We start from the raw sequence: 27,977 nt of genomic DNA, 5'->3' as shown, positions 1-27,977 counted from the left end.
CCATGCATTTGTTTCTGTAGAATGTCTGTGTGTTTATATCTGTCTGTGGAGCACAATGGATGCCAGGCATGATCTCCCCGAAGTACCTCGGTCTGAGCCCGTCTTTCCTCCTACAACATCCCAGGAGCTTCCCTCCTCGCCGCCCTCGATAGCGTCCGACGTTGGCTACCGACGCAAGCCCAAGAAGCCTCCCCCGGTCACTCCACGATCTTTTAGACGGTTCTTCACGCCTCGTTCCATGCTGGATGGCGGGAATAGTGCAAGCTCAGTGAGAACCAATCGCCAGGCTTTGAAAGCCCTCAGCTCCCCTGCCGTCAATCGCCTTGGGCCCGCCTTTACAAGGACATCCAAAGCCGTTGAACATAGACCAGAAGCACCTGACTTCACACGAACACCGACCCGGAAACGGAAGCTTTCTTTCTCTTCAATTGGCTCTCCCTTGCAGTCGTCACCTCTTAAAAAAGTCCAGGTCCGCCATGCAGTCCAGAATGACGAAGAAGTAGCTGTACCAGTTCGAGACATCCAGCTCAAGATCGAATCGAGGGATGATGATGTCAAGCCAAATGCTGTTACAAAACCTCCTCGACAGGTTCTCCCAGTTCGCCGGTCGCAGGCCTTGCAATCCTCCGGAGCGTTGTATATGCGAAGCCTTTCGGGGTCTCGGGCCAATAGAGTGACTATGCGGTCTAATTCAGGAGCTGGTAGGTTGTACATCCCCCTATGTTCGTGACGGTATACTCATAATCCATGAAGGCTGGCAGGACCTGACGTCAAACTTCTATTCTCGACCAAACGACAGTCACAACTGTGCGAATATTTCCGGTGACCGCTACGTCTTGCCGTTCTGCACTGCTGCATGCAATAGTGGGTGACAACAGGATTGCTTTCTGTCTGTGTGTACTTACTAACCGGCTCCACAGCCAATAGTCTTATTGCAGTAGGAGATGAGGAGGGAGGCATTCGGTTGTTGGATTCTGCCAAAGACGACAAGAGCGGCTTTTCTCGAGCATACCTTACGTTCCGCCCACATACGAACTCGATCATGGACCTGCAGTTTTCGTCCGATGATATGCTACTGGCGACAGCCTCTGGAGACCAAACAGCACTGGTCATCGATATGGCCACTCAGACGCCGGTGTATTGCCTATCCAACCATGTGTCCTCCGTCAAGCAGGTTCAGTTCCAACCAGCGGCCAATAACAAAGTTCTTGCGACCTGCAGTCGTGATGGCAATGTCAATATATGGGATCTTCGATGCAAAGGGTTCGACAGACCGAGCCTGCAGGCGCGGTGCTCGCTTGAATCTGACGCAGAAATTACTGCTGGCTCCATCACCTCCAAGACCGCCTTCCCTCAGGTATTGAGTACTATTCACGGCGCTCATGCATGGACGTCGCAAACCGGCATGTCACCAGAGAAAATGGAACCGCAAATTCGCCGTTCAGATATTACCGTTACCTCTTTGGCCTTCCTTCCGCAAGGTCGCGAGAACCTCTTCGTCACGGCTTCGAGCACGAACTCCTGCGTGAGGCTGTGGGATCTGCGTACGGCACACAACAACCGCCGTGGCCGTCCAGTTCTTCCTTTGGCTACTACCAGACAGCCGGATAGCCACATTAAGTATCGGGGCTTTGCTGTCACATCAATGGCCTTAGGCGGAGATGGTGCAAGACTATACACGCTGTGTCGGGACGGCACTGTATACACCTACTCAACGTCACATTTGGTCCTGGGAAGTGCCCCCGAGCTTTCTCTGAACAACAATCGACCACGTCGCACCGGTGGGTCTGACAAGGAAGGGTTAGGACCTTTATATGGCTTCCGTCATCCGCGTCTTCAAGTTGCAACCTTCTATGTTAAAGTTGGGGTTCGCAAAGCCACCGGTGACAAGCCAGAGATGCTAGCTGCTGGGAGTGCCGATAACTGTTCCGTCCTCTTCCCAACAGATGAGCGATTCCTCTCCAATGATCATAAGACAACCGCCGAGGATGATTTCCTTCCCCCGATGCCATCATCAGCCACCCGCTCCGGTCTCCGTCGTGCCTACTCAGGACGAGTAGAAGACACCATCCCCATTTACCAGTCCGGAACACCCCTAGTCGGGGGCCATGTGAAGGAAGTCTCCGCCGTGTCATGGACCGCCGACGGCGAACTTGTCACCGTCAGCGATGACTACACCGCTCGATGCTGGCGCGAAGGACCTGAAGCCCGAGACCTTAGAACCAGTGGTGAGGCAGAAGGAAAGAGATGGCGCTGTGGCTGGGCGGAAACGCCAGACTCCTATGATGACGACGAAGAATGACCCATTCGAAGGACTACATAATTGTTTTGTTTCTTTTTTGTTTTACGGCTCACCGGGTTTGCATGCATTGTATGGCGTCGGAAGAAGCATAGATGTTTGATTTAGCGGGGTGTTTTGGATTGTTTTGTTCCTTTTTTAGGTGCCGTGCTGTTTTGTGTTTGATAGCGTCGGATTTTATTGCATGGCAACGAGGACTTCGGTTTTATCTTATTGTGATTGAACATTGCTGCTACTACTGCTGCTGCTTTACATATGTTACGTGCTTTGAAGTGATTAATACACCGTAATAAATCGATTTACCACCCACCCTTGGGCATTGCCACAAGTAGCATAAACCTACAACAAGAAGACTAGACCAGGAGAAATATATACGTCAATACTAGTTTAATAAGGTAGTAAATTTGTACTCATGAACATCTTATTATACTTTTTCTCTCTCAGCCCTCGCCACACAAAGGTCTAGAAGAAAGCAAGGAGAACTCCCCATACGTAAAACAAGACTACATAAATTAGTGACCGTGGCCATCATCCTCCTGCCTCTCAGGGTCCAACTTGATCATGGTATCAATACGCATAATGGCGATGCAAGCCTCGACAGCACTCTTGAGCTGCTTGATCTTACCCATGCTGGGCTCCAGAACACCGGCCTTGAGGGCGTCGTGAACACGGCCCTTTGTCAGGTCGAGACCGTAGTTGCGGTACGTCTTCTTCTTGGCGATAGCCTTCTCTTCCTCGTTGGCGTCACCTTCCTGGACGCGCTGGGAGAGAGCGTGGCGGACACGGAGCTGGGCAACGAGCTCGGAGGAGTCCTTGGCGGCGTTGACGGCCAAGGTCTTGGGGACGGTCAGGAGGGATTGGGCGAATTCGCCGATGGCGAGTTGCTCGCGGGAGCCCTGGAAGTGGAGTTAGTGCTGAGCAGGATTGAGATGGGGCTGAGGACTTTGTGGGATACATACCACTGTGACTGCGAACTCTTCGAGGTAGATGTGAAGAGCCGTCTCGACGGCACCACCACCGGGTACGATGCTACCACTCTCCAGAGTACGCTTGACGGCGCACAGGGAGTCGTGTACGGAACGCTCCATCTCGTCCAAGCTGAAGTCGTTGGGGCCTCGCAGGATGATGGAGGCAGAGGTGTGAACCTTGGTGCCCTTGACAAGAATACACTCGTCGTCGGATATCCGCTCCTGGACGACTTCCTCGGCGTGACCCAGGTAGGAAGCCTCGAACTTCTCGTCACCGTTGAGGTCAGAGAGGGTGTTGATCAGGGTAGCGCCAGTGGCCTTGGCAATACGTCTCAGATCTTCCTTCTTGCAACGGCGGACAGCCATGGCACCCTTCTCAACGAAGAGCTTGAGAACCATGTCGTCGATACCCTTGGTGGTGAAGACGACGTTGGCACCAGACTTGAGGATCATCTCCACACGCTCGAGGACGATGCCAGATTCTCTCTCACGGATCTTCTCCAGCTGATCGGGGTCGTCGACTGTGATCTGAACGCCAAGCTTCATTCTCTCCTTCTGCAAGTTCATGTCCAAGCAAGCAATCTTCGCGTCGGTTATCCGAGTCTTCATGGCCTGGGAAGCGACGGTGCAGTTAAGGGCATAGCCGTTGACGAGAATGGATTCGCGACCACTCTTTCCGTGAGCCTTGAGCAGGTTGACAGCCTTCACGGGGTACTTGACCTCGTTCTTCTGGTTGGTGGTCTTGACCTGTTGCATGGCATCAACGACCATGTTGGCGTAGAAATCGGCATCGGAGCCAATGATCTTGCTGGACATGGACGTCTTGGCGATGTTGACCAAACTGTCCTTTCCAAGCGTCTCAACCTTTGTGGTGATGTTCTCGTTCATGTACTTGACAGCTTCCCTCAGGGCTAGCCTGTAACCGTTGATGATGGTTGTAGGGTGTATGCGGTTTTTCATCAGCTCGTTGGCGCGGCGGAGGAGTTCGGCAGCAATGAGAACGACGGAGGTAGTACCATCACCGACCTAGACTGATATCAGCATCGTGTGTATAGGAAGACAGGGTGTGGAGCACAAGGAGCGGGGGGTCGGACCTCCTTATCCTGTTGTTGGGCCAAATCCACGAGAATCTTTCCAGCGGGGTGCTCGATATCGAGAAGACTCAAAATCGTTGCACCATCATTGGTAACCGTGACATCCTATTAAACCATCAGGGAGCTGCTCTATATTGAACGCGGGGTCGAAACGTGATGCGTACACCGATATCATCCACCATCATCTTGTCCAGACCGGACGGACCGAAAGAGCTCTTGACAACATTGGCGATTGCCTGCGTAGCAAGGACTACATCATCATCAGCATCCACCTCCTTGGACGAGAAGAATCCATCAGTTCATACCGTTCTGCTCCCGCACATCAGCGCCGGTGATTTTCTGCCCCCCCAAGACTGTGCGAGACTGGTTAGTGATAGCTGTCAGGGGAAGGGGATTGGGGGTTGGGGAGGGGACTCACAAAGGGTGTCCGCATTCCGCGGCTGCTCAAAGATGCCTGCCATGATGGTGAAACAGACGGAGATGTAGGAAATAGGGGGAAAGACAAGCTCCGACAGCCAAATGCCTGAAGCCGCTGGACGTTCGCCTCGAATGTTTGCACTAAAAGTTCTGCCGGCCCCGGGCGGTGAAGATTTGCAGATGCATCCCACTTTGACTCAACCCCTCTTCCCGCCCCAGATCTTCCTCTTATCTTCGCCTTCCCTTCGTATCCGGTCCTCCTCTGCTGTTTGCGCGACCGTTGTCTTCCTCTCAACATGGCAAGCCAAACCCCCGCTGACGCCGCGGCCCCTGTCGAGGCCCCCGCCGCCCAGACCCTTCCTGATCGCACCCAGAACCCCGCCGATGCCGATGCTCCCCAGGGAGAGGTCTCCAAGAACGCCGCAAAGAAGGCTGCTAAGCTGGCCAAGCAGGCCGCCGACAAGGCTGAGAAGGCCGCGAACAAGGGAATTGGCAAGCAGGAGGCCAAGAAGCCCGCTGCCAAGGCTCCCAAGAAGAAGATCGAGGGCGCTGCTCTGATCGGTATTGATGTCGCCAAGGAGGAGGATTTCCCTGGTTGGTACCAGCAGGTCCTGACCAAGGGTGATATGCTTGACTACTACGATGTCTCCGGATGCTTCATTCTCAAGGTGGGTTGTCCTGTTCGCCCGGGAACTCGTCGACGACCTGTACTGATTTGCGCCAGCCCGCTTCCTACTTCATCTGGGAGGAGATCCAGCAGTGGTTCAACACTTACATCAAGAAGATGGGCGTCAAGAACTGCTCTTTCCCTCTTTTCGTGTCTGAGGATGTGCTGCAGAGGGAGAAGGACCACATCGAGGGCTTTGCTGCTGAGGTCGCTTGGGTGACACACGCGTATGTTTCCTTATCTCTAGACACACCCTCATATAGACAAGTCACTGATAACCCCCTCTCTGCTACAGTGGTTCCACCCCTCTGGAGAAGAAGATCGCTATCCGTCCCACGTCTGAGACTGTCATGTACCCCTACTACGCCAAGTGGATCAGAAGTCACCGTGACTTGCCCCTCAAGCTCAACCAGTGGAACTCCGTCGTCCGTTGGGAGTTCAAGCACCCCCAGCCTTTCCTCAGAACCAGAGAGTTCCTGTGGCAGGAGGGTCACACAGCCCACCTGACCAAGGAGGGTGCTCACGAGGAGGTTATGACAATCCTCGACCTCTATGCTCGTATCTACGAGGAACTTCTGGCTGTTCCTGTTGTCAAGGGTCAGAAGACCGAGAAGGAGAAGTTCGCCGGTGGTCTCTACACCACCACCGTTGAGGGCTACATCCCCGCCACCGGTCGTGGTATCCAGGGTGGTACCTCCCACGGTCTGGGCCAGAACTTCAGTAAGATGTTCGGTATCACCGTCGAGGACCCCTCCGCCAAGAGCGACGACAAGGAGAAGGCCGCTCCTCTCCACGTGTGGCAGAACTCCTGGGGTCTGTCCACCCGTACCCTCGGTGTCATGGTCATGATCCACAGTGACAACCGCGGTCTCGTCCTCCCTCCTCGTGTCGCTGACACCCAGACCATCATCGTCCCCGTCGGTATCACCGCCAAGACCACCGATGAGGAGCGCAAGAAGCTCTACGGCGAGGTTGAGCGCCTCGTTTCCACCCTCCGCGACGCCGGCGTCCGCGCCGAGAGCGATCTGAGAGAAGGTTACTCCCCCGGCTGGAAGTTCAACGAGTGGGAACTCCGCGGTGTCCCTCTGCGTCTCGAGTTCGGTCCTGGCGAGCTTGCCGGCGGCTTCGTCACCGCTGCTCGTCGTGACGTCCCCGGAAAGGACGGCAAGGCTCCCATCCAGATCTCCGAGCTGTCCACCGCCGTGCCCGCTCTCCTGGAAACCATCCAGAAGGACCTGTACAACCGCGCCGACGCCGAGTACCGCTCCCACCGCAAGATCATCACCAACTGGGATGACTTCACCCCCGCCCTGAACGACAAGAACGTCTGCCTGATCCCCCACTGCTTGACCGAGGAGTGTGAGGACCAGATCAAGGACCTGAGTGCCCGCAAGCACGAGGAGGACTCCGGTGTTCCCCAGGATGCCCGCGCTCCTAGCATGGGTGCCAAGTCTCTCTGCATTCCCTTCGACCAGCCCGAGGGCATCGTCCCCGGCGAGACCAAGTGTACCAACCCCCACTGCACCCGCTTCGCCGAGAAGTGGTGCATGTTCGGACGTAAGTTCATATCCAGATCCCCTACTTCACCCACAATATATCTAACACAATCATCCCAACAGGCTCGTACTAAACGCAATCTACTACTACTAACGTGTTGGATCCGGATGTTTCAATATATTTTTTTTCCCCTAAAAAATTCTCTATCATCCAGTTTCCTTCCTTCCTATGACTGTTATGACTTTTCCATTCCTGCCAATACAGTTTCACGTTGAGTTCGACATAGGGACCCTAAAAAGAAATCCACGAGCGTCTTCAGAAAAGACAAAGAACAAATAAAAAAAAAAGAAACAAGTGAAATTCAGGAGTTTAGATGCATACAATTGCATGGATGATGCGAGTTGGGTGGGGCAGATATGATATTCCTTGAGATACCTTTCATCGGTTTACCATCGGGGGAGTCAGATATAGGTCGTTTCAGTAGCTAGCGAGTTGAATTGAAAGAATTTGTTTTTGATATAGTCTCTTTTATTTTAGTATGATTGTATTATATTATTTTCTTTTTTTCAGCTGATAGATGACAAGGACTGGCTGCCTATTTAAACTGTCGCTGGTAATAAACGGAAAGAGAAAGGGAATGTGACAGAGAAGGATACAGAAGAGTGAGCGCTAGGACGCTTGAAAATGAGAGATGCAGTGTAGAGAAAATATGCGAAAACCGTGCAGAGAGTAAGGAATGAGTGATGAAGTGACCGAATAAGAGATGAAAAGCTGGATGCCGTATGCAAAGTGAAAGGACTGTGGTTGTATAGAAAAGATGAGAGAGCGCGTGAGGTTGTAGAGATCGAAATGTGTTTAGTCTGCATGTATTGCATGAGACTATCATATCAAATGATTGGACGGAAGGAGCGGATTAACGATTTTAGGTTGTAAAGGGAGTGGACATGATGGTGCTGTTTTCTTTTGGGAACAAGGGGTATCATTGTCAAAGAGGGAGGGGTATGGGGTATCAAGAGAGTGAAGCATTAGCAAGAAAGCAGCAGTCAACGAGTCTGCACCCAGTGCGGTGACTTAGAACTGCTGTCCATTTCTGGACGAAGTTCGCGAAGGGATCCGCTCGCTGGAAAGGGCATTTTTGCTGTACGCATTGGGACTTGATTTCCGCGGCCAGTTCATGAGGCGGTAGGCGTTGCGCGGAGTCGTGTTTCTAGCCATGTAGGTGACGTTGTTCTGATCGACACCCTGGATGCAGACGTGCGGTGTCCCGCCAACGCTGGGTAGTTGGATGATTTCTTCGTCGTCGCTGTCGTCTTCTGAGTAGCTGATCTGGCTAATTCTAACTGGGGAGGCTTGCGCGCGCATGCGGAGGACTGATGGGGCACCGCTCATGTTCGTTAGGTTGCCATGAGACGAGTTGGTTCTCATGGATACAGTGCGGCCTGAGTTGCTTGGAGGTTGGCGGAACGATTGAAGTAGATCCATGTAGGTCATTTCCTCCTGAGGGCTCTCCATCTTTTGCTGCTTCGTCTCCCTGTTGCCGAGAACTCCTGGGGAGGGGAGAGGAGCATCAGTGTGCCTGCGTCGACTTGTTGTCTGTGTGGCCCGGAGAGTCGTCACGGGAACGCTCGTGGAGATGCTTCTGCGCTGCTCAGGAGTTCTCTTGTGCTTTTTGAAGGAGCTTTTGCGGATGAGTTTCGAGAATTGTCCTTCCTTTGAAGAGGAGCTCCGTTCCAAACCAGGCGCGGGGCACAATGGCACATGAGGAGCCCTGTCAAAGGATTCCTGAGACGGCGAAGGAGTGAGTGAGGGTTCAGTGGGGAAGGAAATGCGCTGAAAGGCCTCGTGAGAATTGATCTCCCTGACAATAGCATCTTGGAGACTCTCAAAGGTAGGGTGTGGTGTGACCTCTTGGGTCGAAGCAAAAGCCTGCCTGAACATGTCCATAATCTCGATGACTTTGTCGTTGGACGGAGGCATGGAGGCGATGGATGTTGGTGTTCCCACAGGGAGAGGGCTGTTCATAACCTCCGCAATGCTAGGAGCTTGCTTGGGATCGACAGCACTGGGAGTAGGCGGCTGTATCGCCCGATGTGCAATTTTCGCAGTTGGACTTCCTCGAGCTGCTAGCTTTGTGTTAATAGAAAGGTCTCGGATGTTCTTCTTGCTTCCTTGACGAGGGGATGCTGGAGTGCTCTGTGTATCCTGAAAGGATTCAGTCTCGCTCGTACTGTCACTACCAATAGATAGTGGTAGTGTTGGGCTATCAGGTAGGGGCGTATTGCTCCACTTGTCGCCTTGTTTGTGAGCAGGAGGGATGCCCAAGTATCCATTTGAACCCGAAACTGATTCTTCCCTAGGCGTATTGATCCGTTCAGCCAGCAAGTCAGGGGCAGACCGTTGAGATCGCAGGGAGCTTCTCTGGAAGGCGCCTTCCCTCGAAGAGCCAGGGCGCTCCTCAGTACGCAATTGAGGTACAGAGACCGAACTCTCCGGAGAGGTTGACCGCGCCAACCGCGTGCTTTTCCCCCGTGACTGCGGACGATCCCTAGTATTATCTACATACCTCTGTGATCCCTGCCGGGAACGAGGTGGTGTAGCTTGAGAGCGCGAGCTAGTACTGCGGGGAATGGAGCGACTGCTGCCTCTACTCGAGATATTCCGGTCTGCTACGTCTTCCTGATACAGACTTGAGACCGGATGCGAGTAGGCGTTTTTGAGCGCCAGTCCTCTTAAGAAGGGAGCCATGTTCCGTTCGGCTATGTCTTCATTGTATGGTGTGATCGGCGACAAGGTGCTGCTGCTTTGGATATGATACCGGTGCGAGGAGAACAAAGCATCAAGCAGATCAACGTGCCGGGTGACCTTCCCCGGAGGGCGAGTTGATGCCCGAGATGGAGGCGCATGCGAACGAGAGGATAGGGGCCTTGACTGTAGCTGAGTGTGCGTTACTTCACACTGCTCTGCAGGCGTCTGGTCATGAGCTCCCGCGGCCATGCGCCGGGATGTCTTCATGTTGGGCAAGCCGTGATCATCGCCTCCTAGACTGCCTGCCCGAGCTTCTTGGCCGTCCAAATTTGCCGGCGAAGATTTCTCCGCATGGAAGAATCGCTTGAAGGCAACCATAATGGTGTCACCAGCTGCAGCTAAACCATATGGATAGATTTGGTATGGCTGTGATGTGTGTGGCAACGATCAAGTACGTGCGGAGATATGTTTATAGTAACAATGCGACAAGACTTTCGAATGTTAGAATACGAGCTTCTCGAGGGATGGTGATGACGATCAGATCGGAGAAGATGAATGGATGAAAGGAATGTAATCTAGAGCTGCTGTCATGATAACGTCTAACTCATAACGAAGTCGCTGAATGCAAGAGCACTCCGTACTCGAGAGGATGAAGGAGTGATGAGAAGGAAGAATGACGGGGAGAGGGAGAGCGAGGAAGCTGAGAGAAGAGAAAAGCAGCATCGATGAACAAAGAATGGATCGTCTACGTGGGATAGCTGCCCGGTTCGCAGATCCGATAATTGTTCGTGCCTGTATCAGGGGTAGAAGTGGTCCAGGTCTCCGTAATCCATCAAGACAAGATGGGGCTGAGCCGGCGGACGGGAGGGGACCAGTGAAAAGAAATTGCGAGCTAGATGCGCATTGCGCCGGTCACGCTCGAAGACCATGGCTCTGCGATAGTTATTTGCCCTAGTCGAATGGCGCGGTCTGAAGTGCTTATACAGATTACAGGGACCCCCTCCTCGTGGCCATTGTGGAATCCCAGCGGCCAGTGCCCAGCACACAATCGAAGCAGCTGTGCTGACTGGCGAGTGTGTAGAACGTGCAGCAGAGCAAAGCCCTAACGTCCTCATACCCACTATGCATAAACCTAGAATCCCGAGTCCACCTGACAGCGAGGGCGTCGAAATTGGATCTGCACGACGTGCGGTCGAGCTAGTACCGCCATCATGCCAATATTAGCAAAAGATCCAGACCTGACGTTATTTACCAGGCACATACGGTAACCATAGGCCGGCCGACAGCAGAGTGGGTCGGGGTCGAGGAGGTACAGAGTTCATGGGACGAGGAGTTGACGGCTTAGGGCCATGGACCAACCGACTGCGCGCACCAGTCAGAAGCCGAGTATTCGCGCGGAATGGAGCACACGAACACCTATGAAATTAGCGCGGAGAGGATGAACGTGCCCTTGCACCTATCGGGTAGTTGATCGTCCACCGACAGCGAACCACGACCCGGTCACTAAGCGGGAAGGCCTCGTTCGAGCCGAGCATCAGCATATCCCGGGCGTGTACTATGGTAAAGCCCGCCCCATTCACCGTATCGATTGACAGGGGCAGGTCATGTTAGATGCCCGACCCTGGGCCGCTATTGGAAGCCCAGCACTAACGGAGGAATGTGACAGTGCCGTTTGACACGACGACGTTGGATCCCTATTTTGCTTTTGTGACAGGAACATTTTTAAAATTAGCTGTTCCACTCTCGGTGTTCTCGTCACACATGCCCCTCTTTTGATTGATTTTTTGTTTATCGCTGGAAAGTGGAAGCCGCAGGGGGCTCACCACGAGCAAGCTGGGAAGTTTAAATGACTATGAACCATGCATCGGAGATGGAACCATCCTCTTAGATTGAGGGGAATGGAGCAAGATCGCGCATCTCAGGGGCTGAAACGCCGAAGCGCGATAGCTCCATGCTTGCTTGGGAAATCAAAAGATGCGATCATGGCGGAAAAGACTGGAGACTGGGTGGGATAGGATGATGGAGACTCTTGGAGATGGAGAAAATGAATGTTGACAAGGAAGAGAGACCATTCCAAGGCCGAACAAGACAAACGCCGCAAAAACAGGTCAGGGGACTGGAGCCAATCACGGGTGACACCCGCCGGACGAGACCTTTCCTCGCTGGGAATTATCCCCGGCGGCCGGGAGTTGATGCTACCAACTGCTTCCCGATGAACTTTTATGCTTAGTAGTTATGTCTACGGAGGAGAGAGATTCAGAAGTAACCAATTCTTATGGCTATCCTGAACTGAACTGAAACCTCGTTCAATAGTGGAAAAACTGATCCATGGACCATATAGTCATCCATGTACTCCTTCTCCTCGGAGCTGGGATATGAAAGTATACCCGCACGATAATAAACAAGGTATCCATAGTCGATATTGTCAGTCTCCCCTACACACGTACTCACACCTCTCAAATCTCATCTACTGCATACCCTGCATATCCATAGCTCATCTTTTACCTCCGACAGCTCCACTCAGCCTTAGATTAGTTCCAAACGGAGATATGATTCCAACTAGACTAGACGGGGGCAGACGCGCAAGAAAATCCAACCTATCTAGACCGTACCTAATATCGAGAATAAAAAACAAAAAAAAAGTGGCCCTTACAATTGCGCCTAAATGATGCTTAAACCGGACCACTAACCTACTCGAGTTGTCGGCTCCGATCACACAAATGTGATTGATGGACGCTAACGCACTGGGATTGATTATCATCCACGCTTCACTTCTGCCCCTCAATCGATCGACTAATTTAGTACAAGGGCCCTGTTCCTGGTGGCGGTGATTGTGTGGTTTGTACCAAAGTATAACCACAAGATCGTATGATCATAGTTGCTCTGTTATATGTACGTGCTTCACGGTGGTGGGGGGAAACAATTAGCATTGTAAGTGGCATTGTGAGATTGCGTTAATCTGCATGTGGCGTACTATTTCATGCATTATATAGTCTTCCTTCAAGCTAGGTAGTAGGTGGAATCCATGCTGTGCATGCCTATAACTAAGCTTACTATATATCGGGCCTCCGCTCTGTATACACACAGTCCAGTGGAGAACTCGATATACTAGCAACTCGAACGGCACACTTTCTTTACTAACTACTAATTACTTACTAATATGATGATATCAATATAACTAGCTATCTTCAGTAATTTCTCTCTGACAATTGCCCACAGGACGGTGATTGCTAAGGAAAATACTATACCATACTGCCGGTTTTCATTCAACTCATGTTGCAGCACAACTATAGCAAGTTCTAGAGATCACGATCATACTATGGAGGATTTTCCTGGTGTGAAATACAGTAGTCCTAACAACACAAACTCGAAGGCCCTCAGACAATGGCACGTACTAATAATGCCTCCTAGTCTACTACGATCTTAGCCTACGCTCCCCGTTTACAATTAGAAAGCCGTAGTATGACGAGAAATCCTTCATTCAACTAAGGGCACTTGGAAACCAGTCCCATCTCAGTTGAACAACCGAGAAAGGCCCGAGATATAATATATACAAACGCCCAAACGCCCGATTTCCGTCCAGATTCAGTTAACCTACTAACTCCCCAAGCAAGAGGAAAATAACAAGAAACAGAGAAACGAAAAAAGGAGCCGGTCACATCTCCGCAAACTAAAATTCAATACCGACTCTCTGAGCTCCCATATGGTGAGCAAGCAAGCAAGCAATGAACACCGATTCCTCACTCCTCCTTCTTAGCCTTCTTCGCGGCTGGCATCAGACCCTGAGAGCTGGGGGAACGCGTAACAGGAGCGTAGATGGGCATGAAGCGGAAGCTGTTATCGATGATGGTCGAGGCTTCGGAGTCATCATCAACCTCATCCGCCATCTTGCGCTTGGGGGATGCCGGGTTAAGGAGACTGGCGATGCTAACGACTCCAGCAGAGTGTTCGATGATGGGGCTGGTAGGCTCAACACTGCTTTCTTTGTCGGTAGCAGTGATCATATCCAAGGCATGCTTCTTGGTTGGGGTGGTGGCGGAACCGATGCTCAAGTCATATTTGCCATTCTTGATGATGGCATCAAGGTTCTTCTTCAGACGGTGGTAACGCATGCGAGCGGCCCCATTGTTGAGGTTGGTGGCCTCGCTGAGAGCCTTCCAGTCGACCTGATGGGCATGTTAGTAGGTGAGGGAAGAGGAGCATTGAGTAGAAGGGGGGGAGACTTACAACTCTGAAGTCAGAATACAGGAGGCACATGTAGAGGAACACGATAGTGTCGTTGGGATTAGGCTTAGTCATTTTTACGGTGGATGAAGAGCAGTTGAGGATGAGGTATCAGGATGTTGTGTAGAGAGACAAGGTGATATGACTTGACTTGACGAACACCTTGTTTGGTCCGGTTGAGAGGGTTGTAGAAGAAGGTTGGTTGAGAAAGAGAGAAGAAGAGAGGGAAAGGAGGCAGAATTCATAGAAGATGTAGAAGACCACAAGATGAAGAGATGAAGAGACGAAGATTCCCTTGTTAACTGATTCACCAAGCAATGACATCGTCGCCGTGGAATAGCCATGGATGGCAGTTCGCAGATAAAACCGCACAGCACGAGGAAATACGAAGTTATAAGAGGTTGGTGGGAAGGGAGGCATAGTGGGAGCGCATTGTATTAGGTGCTAAGATGTGAAGGATATATGATATTGAACAACGCCACATGTGCACAAATCAGGTTCACAATTACGCCGTGTTTGCCCCAGCGGATAAACCAGCAAACCTCTCTGCAGACTCCTTCACAGCCTCTGCAAGCACTGTGTGGGCACCCCGAGCTGCATTCACTGCCCCATCAATGAGAGATTCATGGTTCAGACTCTGATCAGTAGTGCCTAATGATGCCTTAGAATGATCGCCCTTGAGCCATAATTCCGTAATCTCATCCCTAGAGGGCATGTAGGCGACGACACAGGCAGACAAAATAGACTTGTGCTCAGCTGGGTCCGTATCGAGCATCAGCTTAGGAGTGGATGTTTCACCCTCTGCTGACTCGTCGGAGACGATGGCAGCCACACCACCAGCTACAAGATCAAGGCAGTCAATTCGAGCATCAGCAATTGCCGCAGACGCAGCGGTAATGCAACCAGCCAACACATTCATCATTCCCCAAGGAGCATCATGCGAGTCGGGTGCATCGCCCCACCAGCGATCATCTTCTGCTTCCAGGATGGTGATCGTGATGTCGAGGCCACTCTTCGGCCAGCGCTCAGCAACGATCACTCCCCTAAGTGCCGTCTCTAGGTGCACACCCAGGTCCCGTTCGCTAGCATCGCGGATATGCCCTTTTCTTTGGCGGGCAGCAAACGGCGCATACTTGACGTGTGTCGTAAGGACGACGTTTGGCGAAAAGCTAGCCGAGCGCGGCAGGGGCTTAGGGCCATGAACTGTACAGGCAAGCTTCAATGCCGAGGAAGGAGGAATCAGGGATTGGGGGTTTGAGCGTGCAGCAGCAAGTGATGCGGAGGGTTCGAATTCAAGATAGGCGGAACCAGATGCCGAAGGGATGAGACCTGTCTTCAGGACTAGAATAAAAGTACATTAGCCATAGTATCATCCAACAAAGAATCGCAGTTCTCCTTACAGATCTTGCGAAGCTCATCCGGCTGCCTTTGACGTCGTGGTCTGCCGGTGGAAATGCTAGAAGCGGACTTGAGAGATGAGGCGAAAACGGCCGGCCTCGTGCCGCTAGGCGGCCCATTGATTCTTCGTCTGTCAGTCATTACACATGACTTGGCATCCTCGTACCAGCGCGACAAGCGATTGAGGAAGCGAGACAAAGATTTGGGTCAGAAACTTGGATGGCCAAGAAGAGCTGCTGTCGATGTCCAGAAGCGGTCATCTACAATTTTGAGGGATGTTTGCATGGTTTGCAAGGCGGGCAGCGCGGAATTCGGCGCTTTCTTTTTCCTCGTCCATTTTTCCTTTTCTTCGCTTCGACTCGCGCTTTTCCTTTCTCTTCTTCTCCCGCACCACACAAGCTTGATTGTTTGCGAAAAGCAGCAAGTCTTTTATGTTGAGACTTCAATTATTTCAAGTCTGCCTTTGTTGGCAACTTGTTACTAACTAGTATAATGTGAGTCTTTCCCACTTCTTCACTTCCTTCCTATCCTTGCTTGATGAACAAGATCCAAAAATCTTTCAGTTCTGGCGACAAACAAATGGGCCTTGAACAAACATGCATCACCATCTGATTATGCACCTACAATTGCCTCATGTTTTCTCTTCCATGTCTGGTTGAGTAGCTTTGCTGACATTGCTATAAGATTATAGGATAATAGCTATAGCTATATCACCTCAAATCCGCCATTGTAAACTAATTGGTATGCCACCCTCTTTTCCCCTCCCACACCCCTCCAGGCCTCAACCCTGGACCATTCATCCAATGATGAGAAACATTTTTTTCAGTTCTGCTTCTGCAAAAACCTTGAAGAAAACAAAATACCTTACCAAAAACTCCTGATCCATTTGGACAAACATCACAACTTGTTCCACTCATTGCTTTCAGTCAACAATCTTACTGACAGCTCTCAAGACTTACCTAGGGAATTGTAAAATCATAAGTGCCATTGGCACACACCGCAACTACATGATCCTGGACTCGTCAGAAGAGGTATGCTTATAACTTTCGATTACACACAAACCATAAACACAACAAACCCACACGTCGATGATGACAACAAGTCAATCCATTCAATGATCTTCTTGGAGAACCGCCCCTCGGGCCTGCATCATCCAACAATGTCATGCATATGACTTCAACGATCTACTTTTCCATCTCCCTTATACTGGACCTTACGCTCGCTATTTTCCCTTGGGAAGATGTGCAGGCGTTCAAGGGAGGAAGGTTGTGGAGTCCTGGAGAGGTAGGCTATATCGTTGTTGTCTGTATTGTCGGCGTTGGCATGTTTGTTGTGCCTGACTTGTGTCAGGGCCTTTTTCCCGCCTCGTCGTTCGTTTTGGATGGCTTGACGGGGGATCGGAACTGGCAGGGGAAGGGATGAATTACCCGGCTTGGCTGATCCTTCCATATACTCTATTCTCTTTTGGAATAGAGTCCATGCCCTATATCTCAGAACCACATTCTTGAGTGGATCGTGAGCTGACTTTCTCGTCTGCCTGCAGACTTTCTCTCGTCTTGTCCGCCTTGTTATAGCTAGTAAAAATAATGATATCTTCTCATCTTGATACCAATACTTGTCTTCCACATACCCACTACACCTACAACTTTAGTACCCGTAAAGCCAAAGTAAAAGTAACAGAGAAGTGGAATAGCCATATGTATGGTGAAGTTTTATTTACACTTGTTTATCATTTGTAATCCCATCTCGGACTTCCTGCAGCACCATGCAACTACACAACTAGTCTCTCACTCCTGTAATACACCAGCCGACCGAGTTTCGATCTGCAGTAGAGAAAATGGGATAAATAAGCTGAAAAAGTCGCAACGGCGTTGCATTTATCCACCCCGCCCAGTCAGTAAGAAACACTCTTCACTCTTCATCCTTCTCATGCGCCTCAGTGGGCGTTGTAGCACCATCTCTGGTCATGCTGTAAGGAGCCTAGTGTAAACATGACCTATTAGCCCTCTGTATTGAAGAATTGAAAAGGACAGATTTGTGGAAGGATAAATACTCACCAAGACCCGCTTCGCATTACAGATCCTCCAAGCGAGGTTCCGAACAGTCCCATCGGCTCGGACTACTTCAGGGGCGAATTCGATACCGAACCTAGAATATATAGAGATTAGCGTACTGATTATTGGTCGCTGGAACTATCAGTGATATAGTTACTCACATTTGATGTACAGCAAAGACGACTCTCTTAGCGAACTTGCCGTCACGCTCTACAAGGCTACCAAACTGCTCTTCCACAGTTTCGGGAGCAATTTCCGGGTCACGATCGAAGCAGTTGCGGACAACAGGGAGGAGACTCTTTTCGACAGACGCCTGGTTATCTTCGAAGGATTCTTCATCGAAGCGCCGGATGCGGATCTCGAAGGGTCGAGATATCGCCATGACATTGTGTTTGCCATTGTGGTGATAACGGAACTCGAAGACACCTTGAGTCCAAAAGAGCTTGTCGCCTGAGAAAATGACTTCGCCGGTGGCGACGTCGCGATGCTCACTGTTTTGGGTGACAATGTCGCTGGATACGATGCCCTTCTCGCAGGTGAGGTTGTCGTAGAAACCCTCGTTTGTGGCGACCCATCTTCCTTGAGAAGAGACGCGAGAGACTTCACGCGAGGTATTGTCCGTGACTCGGTACAAGCTGATCCAGTCCTTCTTGCCGTGATTCAGAGGAGCGGTCCATTTGACTTTGATCGGGGAGCCGTATTCGAAGACCAGGTTCTTCAAGTCGCCTCGTCTGTCGAGGGGCACGCGAGCATTGGCACCTTCTCTACCAGTACTCTTATCGCACTCCTCGAGAGAGGATGAATCCGTGCCTTCGACTTCCAGGGCATAGTCCCGGGAGTCCAAGCCAGCGAGGTCCTCATCAATGCGGGAGATGGTCACACGCGCGGGATATGTCTGGAATAGCGCAGTAGTGTCCTTGACGAAAGTATTGACGCCGGCAGCTAGTTTAGGGCGAGCGGTGTCGATCAGATCCTCGATAAACTCGAAGGAATCATCGAAGATCTTGTCCACGCTTCCATGAAGCTGACGAAGAGTGGGGGGCAGGGTCCGCTTCAGGCTCTTGACCAGCCCCGCATCCTGTCGCAGGCTTCGGCCATACAGCTTCTGCATGTGCGGGCGCTCCACGAATTGGATGAAAGCCATACTTAGAATGTGGCTCAAGAGGGCCAGGAATGTAATCGCGCCACTACTTGTGATCAAGACAGCGCCCCAGACGCCGGCCAGACCGAGCACCCGTTCAGGATTGTTCAGGAAGCGATAAATACCGTTATACGTTAACTTATGGGCCCCTTCGAAGAAAAAGTCCCCATAGAACCAGCCAAACTCCCCGAGAGACTCGTAGATGCTGGCAGAGGTCCAGATTTGCAAGCTAATGAGCCCGGCGCCCAGAACATGACGGAGCAAGACCAGACCGTAGCCCCAGTCAGCGGGCAGCGTGTACATTTTCCATACGGCAGCAATGAAACTAGCATAGCACATAATCATACTCAGATGATAAGTGCCTTTCCACTGGTTCCAGGCCTCATTAGGTGATTCACCATACTTAAGAAAATGACGGGTCCACGCTTTACAGTCGGATTGCTCGGTCAAAAGGTATCCGATGCCCACCGAAAACACCAGTCTCCATACGGCGGCATTGGCCACGAAGAGAAATTGGTATCGGGGCGTTGAGGGCGTCAGAACGGTCAGTGCAAATACGAGTAGTTGGATCAGGATTGATGATGTATCCGTTATCCGATACAGATCCAAGTTGTTGAAACCCAGGAGATTGTGAACTGAAGGAGGTGGGCCGCTTGGGGATGTTGTCGCTTGGGGCAGTGGCTCATCGGTTGACGCTGAGGCAACGGAAGGCTCAGTGGCCTGAGATGATGTAGATACAGAGTCTTGTTCGGTCATACGCTTCCGCGGTGGAGGAGGGTTGTACGTCTTGTCGATGTGCGGGTTTTCGACAAACACCAAAAAGGCGAATTGAGCTGCATGGGCGATTATGGAGATGAAGAGTACTTTGTAGCTGGCTGCCATCAGAGAGATACCGTAGTACCCGGCGTATCCGACCGAATACATGGGGTGAGGGGCCATTTCGAAGACGCCATCGAACGTCAACTCTTGGTCGATGAGGTAGAAAAAGTCTCCCCAGTACCAAGCATAGTCTTTAACCACGCGGTGAGCGTCTAGTTTGACCCAAAGGTTGAACAGGACGAGCACAATGCCGGCCGACCAACGCGAGACTGTCATCAACATGCTCTCACCCACAGGATGGTGGCTACATGCTATAGCAAAGAGACAATATGACGTGAAGTCGCACATCAAGATCAAGTCCACCAAGCGTCTAAAGACAAGCCAAGTGTTGTACTCAATCGGAGCTTCTTCAAAGGAATAATCTGTAGGGATCTTAGTCTCCAATTCCCGCTTGAGCAAGTTATACACTTTAGGGTGCGGATTCTGGTTAGTAGAGGGGTTCACAAAGATCTTTGTTTTTTCTGCCCAGCGCACAAGGGTCTTGTGATGGGACTGGTTATGCAAAAGCCATCCTATTCCGGCATTGTAAGCTGCACGCCAGAAGAGGTAGATGACCGCAAACACAGGTATTTTGGCAAAGTCCGGGAGCCACCACAGTAGAAGGATGTGTGCACCCAGTATAGCCAGAACTATCACATCGGACAAATTCTTAGGTTCCGAAGGCGACAGGAGTTGAGAGACCATGTCGTGGGTTTGGGGCACCGTGAACACTAAGAAGCAATGAGGTAAATTAGCCGCCAACTTCCGCCACTATAACGTAGAAGTCCGCCATCATTGAATGATTACAGAATCTCTGAGTCCAACCAGGCTCAAACACATAACTCAATGGAATGCCTACCTGTACCATCAGGGGTCCTGCCAAAAGTTTTCTTATTCTGGCTTGTGCCATCCTTGGCTTCGACCTCACCGGCAGCAGTGAGTGCACCAGCGCCCAGGGATGAGTCGGACTGAGAGGCCTGAAACCTCTCGCGAAGTCCATCATCCCCGATATGAGTGCCTGTTGAGAGGCCTCGATCCATGATTGTTTACCGAGAAGTGGTTAAGGGTAAGGAATGAAAAAAAGCGCACAGTCGAGAGAAAAGCATGTGACAGAGGTGCTGGGGGCAGGCCGTATTTAAAGCGTCAGGGTAACTATGATTGGTCCGTGCTTCTCAATTCTGAGTCACCAAGCCGCATTGGGGAATCCCTCGAGGTCGCTGGGAATGGTGTCCAAGAGGTGAAGCGTAAACAGCACACAACCAAGGTCTAAATGCTTAATGGTTGAGTGTAACCAGCAAAGGGGAAAGCCAGAGGTCTGTCCACGTATTTATTCTGGCAAAGCGTTGGGGTTAGGACTAGCGAGCAATATGAGACAGCAGCGACATCTCCTCCCCAAGTGCCCACTTTTGTCGGTTAGCACTGCTTAAGTGTGGGCCCCCGTGCACTGCCTGGGGAAAGACCCGAACTCACAAGCAGTCCTACTGACGCCAGTTATGACGCTTGCCCGGCACGCTTTCTTGGGAAGAATGGGCTGGAATGGAAGAGAAGTAATGGATCTCAACATCCCAGGGTCCGACGGCCTGCCCACTTTTACCCACCGCAGATTGGATCGCTGCGCACTACCAGATTCTGGTCCTTGGTTCACGATTCGGAATAAAGGGTAGTAAACCTCTTTCCCACACCAGATATCGTCGATCACAAACATATGTGGACTACCGCATCATTCCAGTCTGCACCTGCTGGCTGCTGGCCCGTTAATGATGCAGCCACATCCTAGAAACTGGCTTTCGGGAAGCAGCTGCCCTCCCTCGCTCCAGGCATTCCGGGCCATTTCATGCACACTTTGGTATTGGACATAGATTTCTAATGGCGGCAACTGCGCCTGCTCATTGATCACGGACCCATTGGATATTGAATCAATTGATTCTTTCCATCAATAGAATATCATGAATACCCAGGATGGTGTGTACCTTGATTGAAACCAAGGTCGATGCAACTAAATCTGTACCTGGTGGCGCATGCGGACAATGAGCACTCCCTATGGCCAACGCACTCATTCCGAACGACATTGGCTCCACGAGAGATGCATCTCTTCCCCTCATCTTAGAGAATTCTTGCAGTACTGCCGTCTTCTGACTATCCCAGGATAGAAACTGATTGACGGGACTACGCGAGGTGTTAATCCTCCTTTCAACGCACATATGGTGACATTCTGGCTCGCATAGAAAGTTACCCGCTTTATAGCAGAATATTGCGGGTGTATTTTAATACTGTCCTACCCAACTATGCATGCGCATGCTTCATGTGGGCAATGTCATTTTGAGGATGCTCTTACCCACATGTGAGAACCTGGTCCTGGATCAATAGGGATAATTTTATATCATTACGCAACCGGGTTGTGGGCATTGTTGAACCTCGTTAAAGTTCTGACACTGCATGAATTTTCCGCGTTACCCCTCCCGACAGCAGATTGAAACCAGGCTGCCCCTCTCGTGTCGGCCTGTCTGGTTGGCATCCCTTCTGACTGCGAGTCGGCGAACTTGCCATAAAGTTAGAAAGAGTAGAGCCAGCGTCTGTCTGGCATCTGAATAGTATGGGTCAACGTCATTTGCCAATTTCGACAAGCATAGGGATGTTTATAGTCTACTGCATATACATTGACCCTCTATACTGCAGATAGTGTCTCACTGAACTAGCAGTATGGGAGATTGTCGCTTCGAGTCGAAAGGTTGATTGGAAGCATAACATCCATGCTCACTAGGATTGGTGTATTGGTCCCAAACATACATTCAAAAATTTACCGATGCGATAGGATAATTTTTCCATACACAGCTTAGTTCTAAGATTATGCAAAGAGCTTGTTTGCTATGAGATTTGTTCCTGGCATGGGTACTAGCAAGCAATGGATCTTATCGCCGCTCTCTCCGACACCGCTGCGATCGAAACGAACCCCGCGCCAATCGCCACTGCAGCGTTTGTCATGTGTTGCTTATCAAGCATCCCGCCCGCGGTCACGCCGCCACTTTTCTTGTCAGAACTGCATTCAGCTTTTATCACACACAACAACATCTTTTTGGTGACTGATCCTTCAGTATCTGCCGTGCTCTCATTGAGTAGCAGACCAGAAGAGTATATATCAGAGATTGAAATTCCAGATGGCACCTTCTCTCGAGGAGCCGACCGCGGCCTATCTCGAGGCGCGGTCGAAGATGGCCCCGAATCTGGTGGCTCCCGAGCCAGGTATGTTTGATATGAAGCAGGCATATTTGTCTAGCATATGATCAGTATACTAATATTTGAGAAGAGCATTGCCCTGGACCCGAGTCTGAACAAGCAGGCAAAGGCGATGCCTGTGCGGGGTGTCCCAATCAATCGATTTGCGCATCTGCGCCCAAAGGCCCCGATCCCGATATCCCCATCATCACCGAGCGACTATCGCAAATACGACACAAAATCCTCGTACTTTCTGGCAAAGGCGGCGTTGGAAAATCTACATTCACCTCTTTACTCTCACACGCATTCGCCGCAAACCCCGAATCGACCGTGGGTGTAATGGATACAGATATCTGTGGGCCGTCGATACCAAAAATGATGGGCGTCGAGGCGGAGACCATCCACGTGAGCAATGCAGGCTGGAGTCCGGTGTGGGTGACGGACAATCTAGCCGCGATGAGCGTGCAGTTCATGCTGCCCAATCGTGATGATGCGGTGATTTGGAGAGGGCCGAAGAAGAACGGACTCATTAAACAGTTCCTGAAGGACGTGGATTGGGGTGAGATGGATTACTTGGTCATCGACACACCTCCAGGGACATCGGACGAGCATCTGTCCGTCAACTCTCTTCTTAAGGAATCCGGTGTGGATGGCGCAGTGGTTGTCACCACCCCGCAGGAGGTCTCGTTGCTCGACGTCAGGAAGGAAATTGACTTTTGCCGCAAGGCAGGCATTCGCATCCTGGGGCTAGTCGAAAACATGTCTGGCTTTGTGTGCGGGTCGTGCAACACTAAGACCCAGATCTTCCGGGCTACCACCGGGGGCGGAAAGCGACTCGCCAAGAAGATGGGCATTCCTTTCTTGGGCGCTGTGCCTCTTGACCCGCGGGTGGGAATGGCATGTGATTATGGTGAGAGCTTCGTGGATCATTATCCCGACAGTCCAGCATCGATTGCGATCAAGCAAGTTGTCCGCTCGGTTGCTGGGATGATTGGAGAGGATCCCAACGACGTTTTACCGGAAGATGTGGCGGAGTGATTCTTATCATATATATGATGTTAGATCTGATTTCACGGGCGTTCAGCATTGGGATAGCAAGCCGAGGTCTTTTCATTTGTGGGTGTTTCGGGCATTTTTGACCAAGAAGTCATTTAGATACCAGATCTTTAAACCGTTCTTTGTTTCCTGCTCGATCTTTCCCATCGCTTCTCCTTTTCTTTACTAATTTCGTACTGCCCCAAGGCACTCTTCGTAGTTTTCGCTTACACCATTGGGGGCGAGATACACCTAGCTTGGGGGCTGCGCGGGGGAGAAAGAACCCGTGTTCATGGACAGGAGTTCGTGTGTTTACTGCAATTTACTAGCAGTTAATAACCAACTACCGACTTACGTTATTAGTGCTCACTAAGCCCTAGACCAAAGCGAAGGAGTTTGCTGCTGTCGATCCTATAGATAGAAACGAGATACAAACATGAAGGGTACTATGTAACATGATAATGAATTTCACCCATTCCATCAGTCATATTTACTTGCTGGACAGCTTGGCGACTAGAAACTGCCGGACCGCCCGCCAAGTGAAAAGAAGGGGTCTGAAAAAGGGTGCTTGGCAGATTGCAAAGGTGAATCCCCGCCGAGCCATCCATCGGACCATTTCCATCTCACCGTTTGCTTGGCTCTGTTTGAGGGAGACGGAAATCCGCTGATGAAGATCCGCAACGGGGGGTTGGCCCGAGGTTGAACATTCAGGGTGCTACTCTTGTCTTTAGTGTGATTGGATCTTGATGAGGCCTTCGATAATGCCGAGAAAGATAAGTAGCATTTCTAAACATACAGAATTATTGCTGCTACTACCTAGATAGGTTCAAGATCAGCCTTCCCCCGGAGTAGCCGATTAGATAGATTGTCTTGTGTCACGCTTTCTTTGCATGGCAGGTTAACGGGTTAACCAAGAAACTAGCAACCGCTGGGCAAACAGAAAGTCTATCTCCCAACTGTGTTGTCGGACATCCATTCGTTCAATTTCTTGAACTTCTCTTGGGCAATGATGAACACTACCAAAAAACTCGACTGCCTACGTACGCGGCTTTCCAGGGCTGAGTAAGAATCCTGCTGTTCAGATCGATCTACTACTGTGTACGTGTGCACAATTGCGAAATGTTTAGCCACGCATGCATGACTCGTCCATTGACGTACTCGGGATTCGAGATTCTTATGTGGACTGGAGCCACGCCGATGCAGCGTACCTTGTGCACTGCTGCTGGTGCCTGAACATTAATGCCGAGTGGCTCAATGGCAGGGCAGACGGTGGGAAAAAGCCGGCGTCCCACGCTGGACTTTGTAACACGCCTAACTCAAAGTTTATCCACGGAACCGCTTTCGAGGCACGCTGGTGTTTCATGATGTTTTTCACTGGTGATTGGCCGGTGACCCCTGGCCCTGGCGGTTAGGCTGTTTCACCAGGAGCCACTCAGGGACTCGCTCGCCCCGGTCGCTGTCAAGGAATAGAGGCCAGTCGCCTGTCAAAGGCAGGTTCCTCATGTCCCATGCGCTCTCTGCTGCTGTGAACAGAAGAAAATATAGAGTTTTCTGCAGCAGCACAAGCGGAAGATCCAAGTTGAACCCACTTTCTTTCTCCTCCCACTCCCCGCCAGTGTCAGGCAAATGAAGATGGATTTCTCCTGGGTTTTCTCCCGTGAATCCAGGCTAACTGGGCCTGGATCATCCAGGATTGGTTGATGATTCCACCGCTGGGCTTTTGGGACCAGACTGGTCCAGCTAGTTGGAACAATGCCACCCCTCCAGCCTCCGTGCTGGGTGGATCGATGTAGAGTGCAAAAGTCTTGGTGTCTTGGGCGAATCAACTATAGTAGGGCCTGCTAAAAGTCGCTCGACGGTGAATAATGCCTCTCCGAACTTTTTCCTTTTCGACTTGCTGCCCTTTTATAGACTGCACTTCTTTCCCCTTTTTGTTTACATTTCTCTTCTAGTTCGTTAACCTTAGTGTTCTTTCATTTCTGTTCCCGCTGTCATTTTCTTTCTCATCTGCTGGGCTTTGTTGGGCTGAGCGCTACTACTTTCTCTCTCTCTCTCTTGGTCTGGTCTGTTCGTTGCTCCGCCAGTTGGTTCACTCAGCCTCGTAACATCACAGTATACCAGGCTAAGTCAGGACTTTGGCCCCCATACTGCTTCCCCTTTTTAAAAACTCAATCCTTCTGGAAAGGATACTATTTCTCAATTCTCAAACTACTTAATACGTTCTTTGTTTTCGAATTGTTTTGTTCTGAAACTTGTCGGGCCCTATCCCCTCTTTTTTTTATAGTCCGCCCGTCGACATCATATCCAGAGTGAGCCACCATGCAGCTCCTCCAGTCTCTCGTTGTTGCCATTTGCTTCAGCTACGGCGTCCTCTCTTTACCCCACGGTCCATCAAACCAGCATAAAGCACGCTCTTTCAAGGTTGAACGGGCCCGTCGTGGAACCGGTGCTCTGCATGGGCCCGCTGCTCTCCGCAAAGCATACCGGAAGTATGGAATAGCTCCCAGCAGTTTCAACATTGATCTGGCAGACTTTAAGCCCATTACCACAAGCCATGCTGCTGCTGGAAGCGAGGTTTCGGAGCCTGATCAGACTGGCGCTGTCAGTGCTACTTCGGTTGAGAGCGATGCCGAGTTCGTTTCGCCTGTGCTCATCGGCGGCCAGAAGGTCGTCATGACCTTTGACACTGGTTCTTCTGACTTGTAAGTCTTACTGCAGCTGTTCACTTTTTGGTACGATGATTAACGTCATACTACAGTTGGGTGCTTGATACGAATCTCAATGAAACCTTGACGGGACACACAGAGTACAACCCTTCAAACTCCTCGACCTTCAAGAAGATGGACGGATACACCTTCGATGTCTCGTATGGTGACGACTCGTACGCCTCTGGCCCTGTCGGAACGGATACCGTCAACATTGGCGGCGCCGTTGTCGACGAGCAAGCCTTCGGTGTTCCCAACAAGGTATCCCAGTCATTCATCGACGACACGAACTCCAACGGCCTGGTCGGGTTGGGCTTTTCCTCCATCAACACCATCAAGCCGGAGGCGCAAAAGACGTTCTTCGCCAATGTCGCATCCAGTCTGGACGAGCCCGTCATGACCGCCTCGCTCAAGTCCGACGGAGTGGGCGAGTACGAGTTTGGCACGATCGACAAGAACAAGTACCAGGGCAACATTGCCAACGTCAGCGTGGACTCATCGAACGGATACTGGCAGTTCTCCACCCCTAAGTTTTCCGTGGCAGACGGAGAGCTGAAGGACATTGGAAACGTGAACACCTCAATCGCGGACACCGGAACCTCCCTTATGCTGTTGGATGACGACGTGGTTACTGCCTACTACGCGCAAGTTCCCAACTCGGTCTACGTGGGCAGTGCCGGTGGTTACATCTACCCCTGTAACACCACTCTCCCCAGCTTCTCCCTGGTTCTCGGCGAGTCGAGCCTGGCCACGATCCCCGGCAACCTGATCAACTTCTCCAAGGTTGGCACCAACACCACCACCGGACAGGCCTGTAAGTTTCCCTCACTGAATATACTTGAATGAACATGATTGACTGATATTGCTGGTTAGTGTGCTTTGGCGGCATTCAATCCAACGGCAAGACCTCGCTGCAGATTCTGGGCGACACGTTCCTGAAGGCCTTCTTTGTCGTCTTTGACATGCGTGGACCCTCTCTTGGTGTTGCCTCCCCCAAGAACTAGTTTCCTTTTCTGTACTTCCCCCGCGAGTAATAATATCGGTTGAGATTTGGACTGTATCCTACGTGGGCAGATGGATGGACAGTTACTCACGCGCATTGCTTTGCCTTGGGTCTGCGAGTCAAGGCGGGAGTCGCGTGGCTGTAGTTACAATTCATGTTACATATTGAAGCAAGATTAATATGCCATATCGGCCAGAGAAAATAGAGCCATTGCTGAAATAGTTGTTCAGAAGAGGTAGAGGGTGTTTGTTGCAGATAATTATAACTATGTCGTAGATCAGAAGCACTTGCAGTGCTGAGTAAGCCAACAGCCCTAAACGGTTTTGGGCGATCAGCCCGGAAAGGGAGAAGGGGGAAAAAGGAAAGAAAAAAATAATGACCGTGAATGCAGAGAGTCCGAGTGCTTCTCAATTGGTCGCTAGCATTATCACTCAACTTGTAAAGAAGAATCATCTAATATAAATCCCTTAATTCACCCAATAAACAAGATCCCTTTCAGTTAGGGATCTTGTGTTAGCAGCGACCAAGGTGACGCTCCTCAGGCCAACGGGGGCACTTCTGCGGGTCGCCAGCAGAAGAACCCCGCGGTTCGCTCGACCGCTGAATCACCGTGACTGCGTAGGATTCAATCCTGCCCCTCCTCTTTCGTTCACCACCTC

General features: G+C 51.0%; 10 protein-coding genes across 10 annotated transcripts; 4 read left to right on the top strand and 6 right to left on the bottom strand.

The window, feature by feature from the left end:
• Positions 1-55: 55 nt before the first annotated feature.
• On the top strand, positions 56-2,302 carry AtWU_02409 (WD40 repeat domain-containing protein; the record flags this gene model as incomplete). The annotated part of the gene is made up of 3 exons (XM_035497523.1): positions 56-701; positions 754-864; positions 921-2,302. 3 exons carry the CDS (start codon positions 56-58, stop codon positions 2,300-2,302), a joined length of 2,139 nt encoding a protein of 712 aa, XP_035353416.1.
• A 509-nt stretch (positions 2,303-2,811) lies between these two features.
• AtWU_02408 (chaperonin-containing T-complex alpha subunit TCP1) lies at positions 2,812-4,822 on the bottom strand (the record flags this gene model as incomplete). Its single annotated transcript, XM_035497522.1, has 6 exons — positions 2,812-3,195; positions 3,259-4,293; positions 4,362-4,466; positions 4,526-4,611; positions 4,667-4,714; positions 4,780-4,822. The coding sequence occupies 6 exons, from the start codon at positions 4,820-4,822 to the stop codon at positions 2,812-2,814; spliced, it is 1,701 nt and encodes a 566-aa protein (XP_035353415.1).
• A 252-nt stretch (positions 4,823-5,074) lies between these two features.
• AtWU_02407 (proline--tRNA ligase) lies at positions 5,075-7,075 on the top strand (the record flags this gene model as incomplete). Its single annotated transcript, XM_035497521.1, has 4 exons — positions 5,075-5,446; positions 5,503-5,672; positions 5,741-7,002; positions 7,065-7,075. The coding sequence occupies 4 exons, from the start codon at positions 5,075-5,077 to the stop codon at positions 7,073-7,075; spliced, it is 1,815 nt and encodes a 604-aa protein (XP_035353414.1).
• Positions 7,076-8,013: 938 nt separating this feature from the next.
• AtWU_02406 (uncharacterized protein) lies at positions 8,014-10,065 on the bottom strand (the record flags this gene model as incomplete). The annotated part of the gene is made up of 1 exon (XM_035497520.1): positions 8,014-10,065. The coding sequence occupies one exon, from the start codon at positions 10,063-10,065 to the stop codon at positions 8,014-8,016; it is 2,052 nt and encodes a 683-aa protein (XP_035353413.1).
• A 419-nt stretch (positions 10,066-10,484) lies between these two features.
• On the bottom strand, positions 10,485-11,009 carry AtWU_02405 (uncharacterized protein; the record flags this gene model as incomplete). The annotated part of the gene is made up of 2 exons (XM_035497519.1): positions 10,485-10,884; positions 10,951-11,009. The coding sequence occupies 2 exons, from the start codon at positions 11,007-11,009 to the stop codon at positions 10,485-10,487; spliced, it is 459 nt and encodes a 152-aa protein (XP_035353412.1).
• Positions 11,010-13,427: 2,418 nt separating this feature from the next.
• On the bottom strand, positions 13,428-13,986 carry AtWU_02404 (uncharacterized protein; the record flags this gene model as incomplete). Its single annotated transcript, XM_035497518.1, has 2 exons — positions 13,428-13,853; positions 13,915-13,986. 2 exons carry the CDS (start codon positions 13,984-13,986, stop codon positions 13,428-13,430), a joined length of 498 nt encoding a protein of 165 aa, XP_035353411.1.
• A 430-nt stretch (positions 13,987-14,416) lies between these two features.
• Positions 14,417-15,450, bottom strand: AtWU_02403 (3' exoribonuclease family protein; the record flags this gene model as incomplete). The annotated part of the gene is made up of 2 exons (XM_035497517.1): positions 14,417-15,252; positions 15,312-15,450. 2 exons carry the CDS (start codon positions 15,448-15,450, stop codon positions 14,417-14,419), a joined length of 975 nt encoding a protein of 324 aa, XP_035353410.1.
• Positions 15,451-17,220: 1,770 nt separating this feature from the next.
• On the bottom strand, positions 17,221-20,402 carry AtWU_02402 (phosphatidylethanolamine N-methyltransferase; the record flags this gene model as incomplete). Its single annotated transcript, XM_035497516.1, has 4 exons — positions 17,221-17,289; positions 17,367-17,457; positions 17,525-20,093; positions 20,222-20,402. The coding sequence occupies 4 exons, from the start codon at positions 20,400-20,402 to the stop codon at positions 17,221-17,223; spliced, it is 2,910 nt and encodes a 969-aa protein (XP_035353409.1).
• A 2,115-nt stretch (positions 20,403-22,517) lies between these two features.
• Positions 22,518-23,613, top strand: nbp35 (Fe-S cluster-binding ATPase; the record flags this gene model as incomplete). Its single annotated transcript, XM_035497515.1, has 2 exons — positions 22,518-22,602; positions 22,667-23,613. 2 exons carry the CDS (start codon positions 22,518-22,520, stop codon positions 23,611-23,613), a joined length of 1,032 nt encoding a protein of 343 aa, XP_035353408.1.
• A 2,316-nt stretch (positions 23,614-25,929) lies between these two features.
• Positions 25,930-27,319, top strand: AtWU_02400 (pepsin-like aspartic protease; the record flags this gene model as incomplete). The annotated part of the gene is made up of 3 exons (XM_035497514.1): positions 25,930-26,312; positions 26,369-27,129; positions 27,189-27,319. The coding sequence occupies 3 exons, from the start codon at positions 25,930-25,932 to the stop codon at positions 27,317-27,319; spliced, it is 1,275 nt and encodes a 424-aa protein (XP_035353407.1).
• Between the last annotated feature and the right edge of the window lie 658 nt (positions 27,320-27,977).

This window comes from Aspergillus tubingensis (assembly GCF_013340325.1).
Source record: "Aspergillus tubingensis WU-2223L DNA, scaffold_3, whole genome shotgun sequence".
NCBI classification, from domain to species: domain Eukaryota; kingdom Fungi; phylum Ascomycota; class Eurotiomycetes; order Eurotiales; family Aspergillaceae; genus Aspergillus; species Aspergillus tubingensis.
This window is presented reverse-complemented; position numbering and strand designations above follow the sequence as displayed.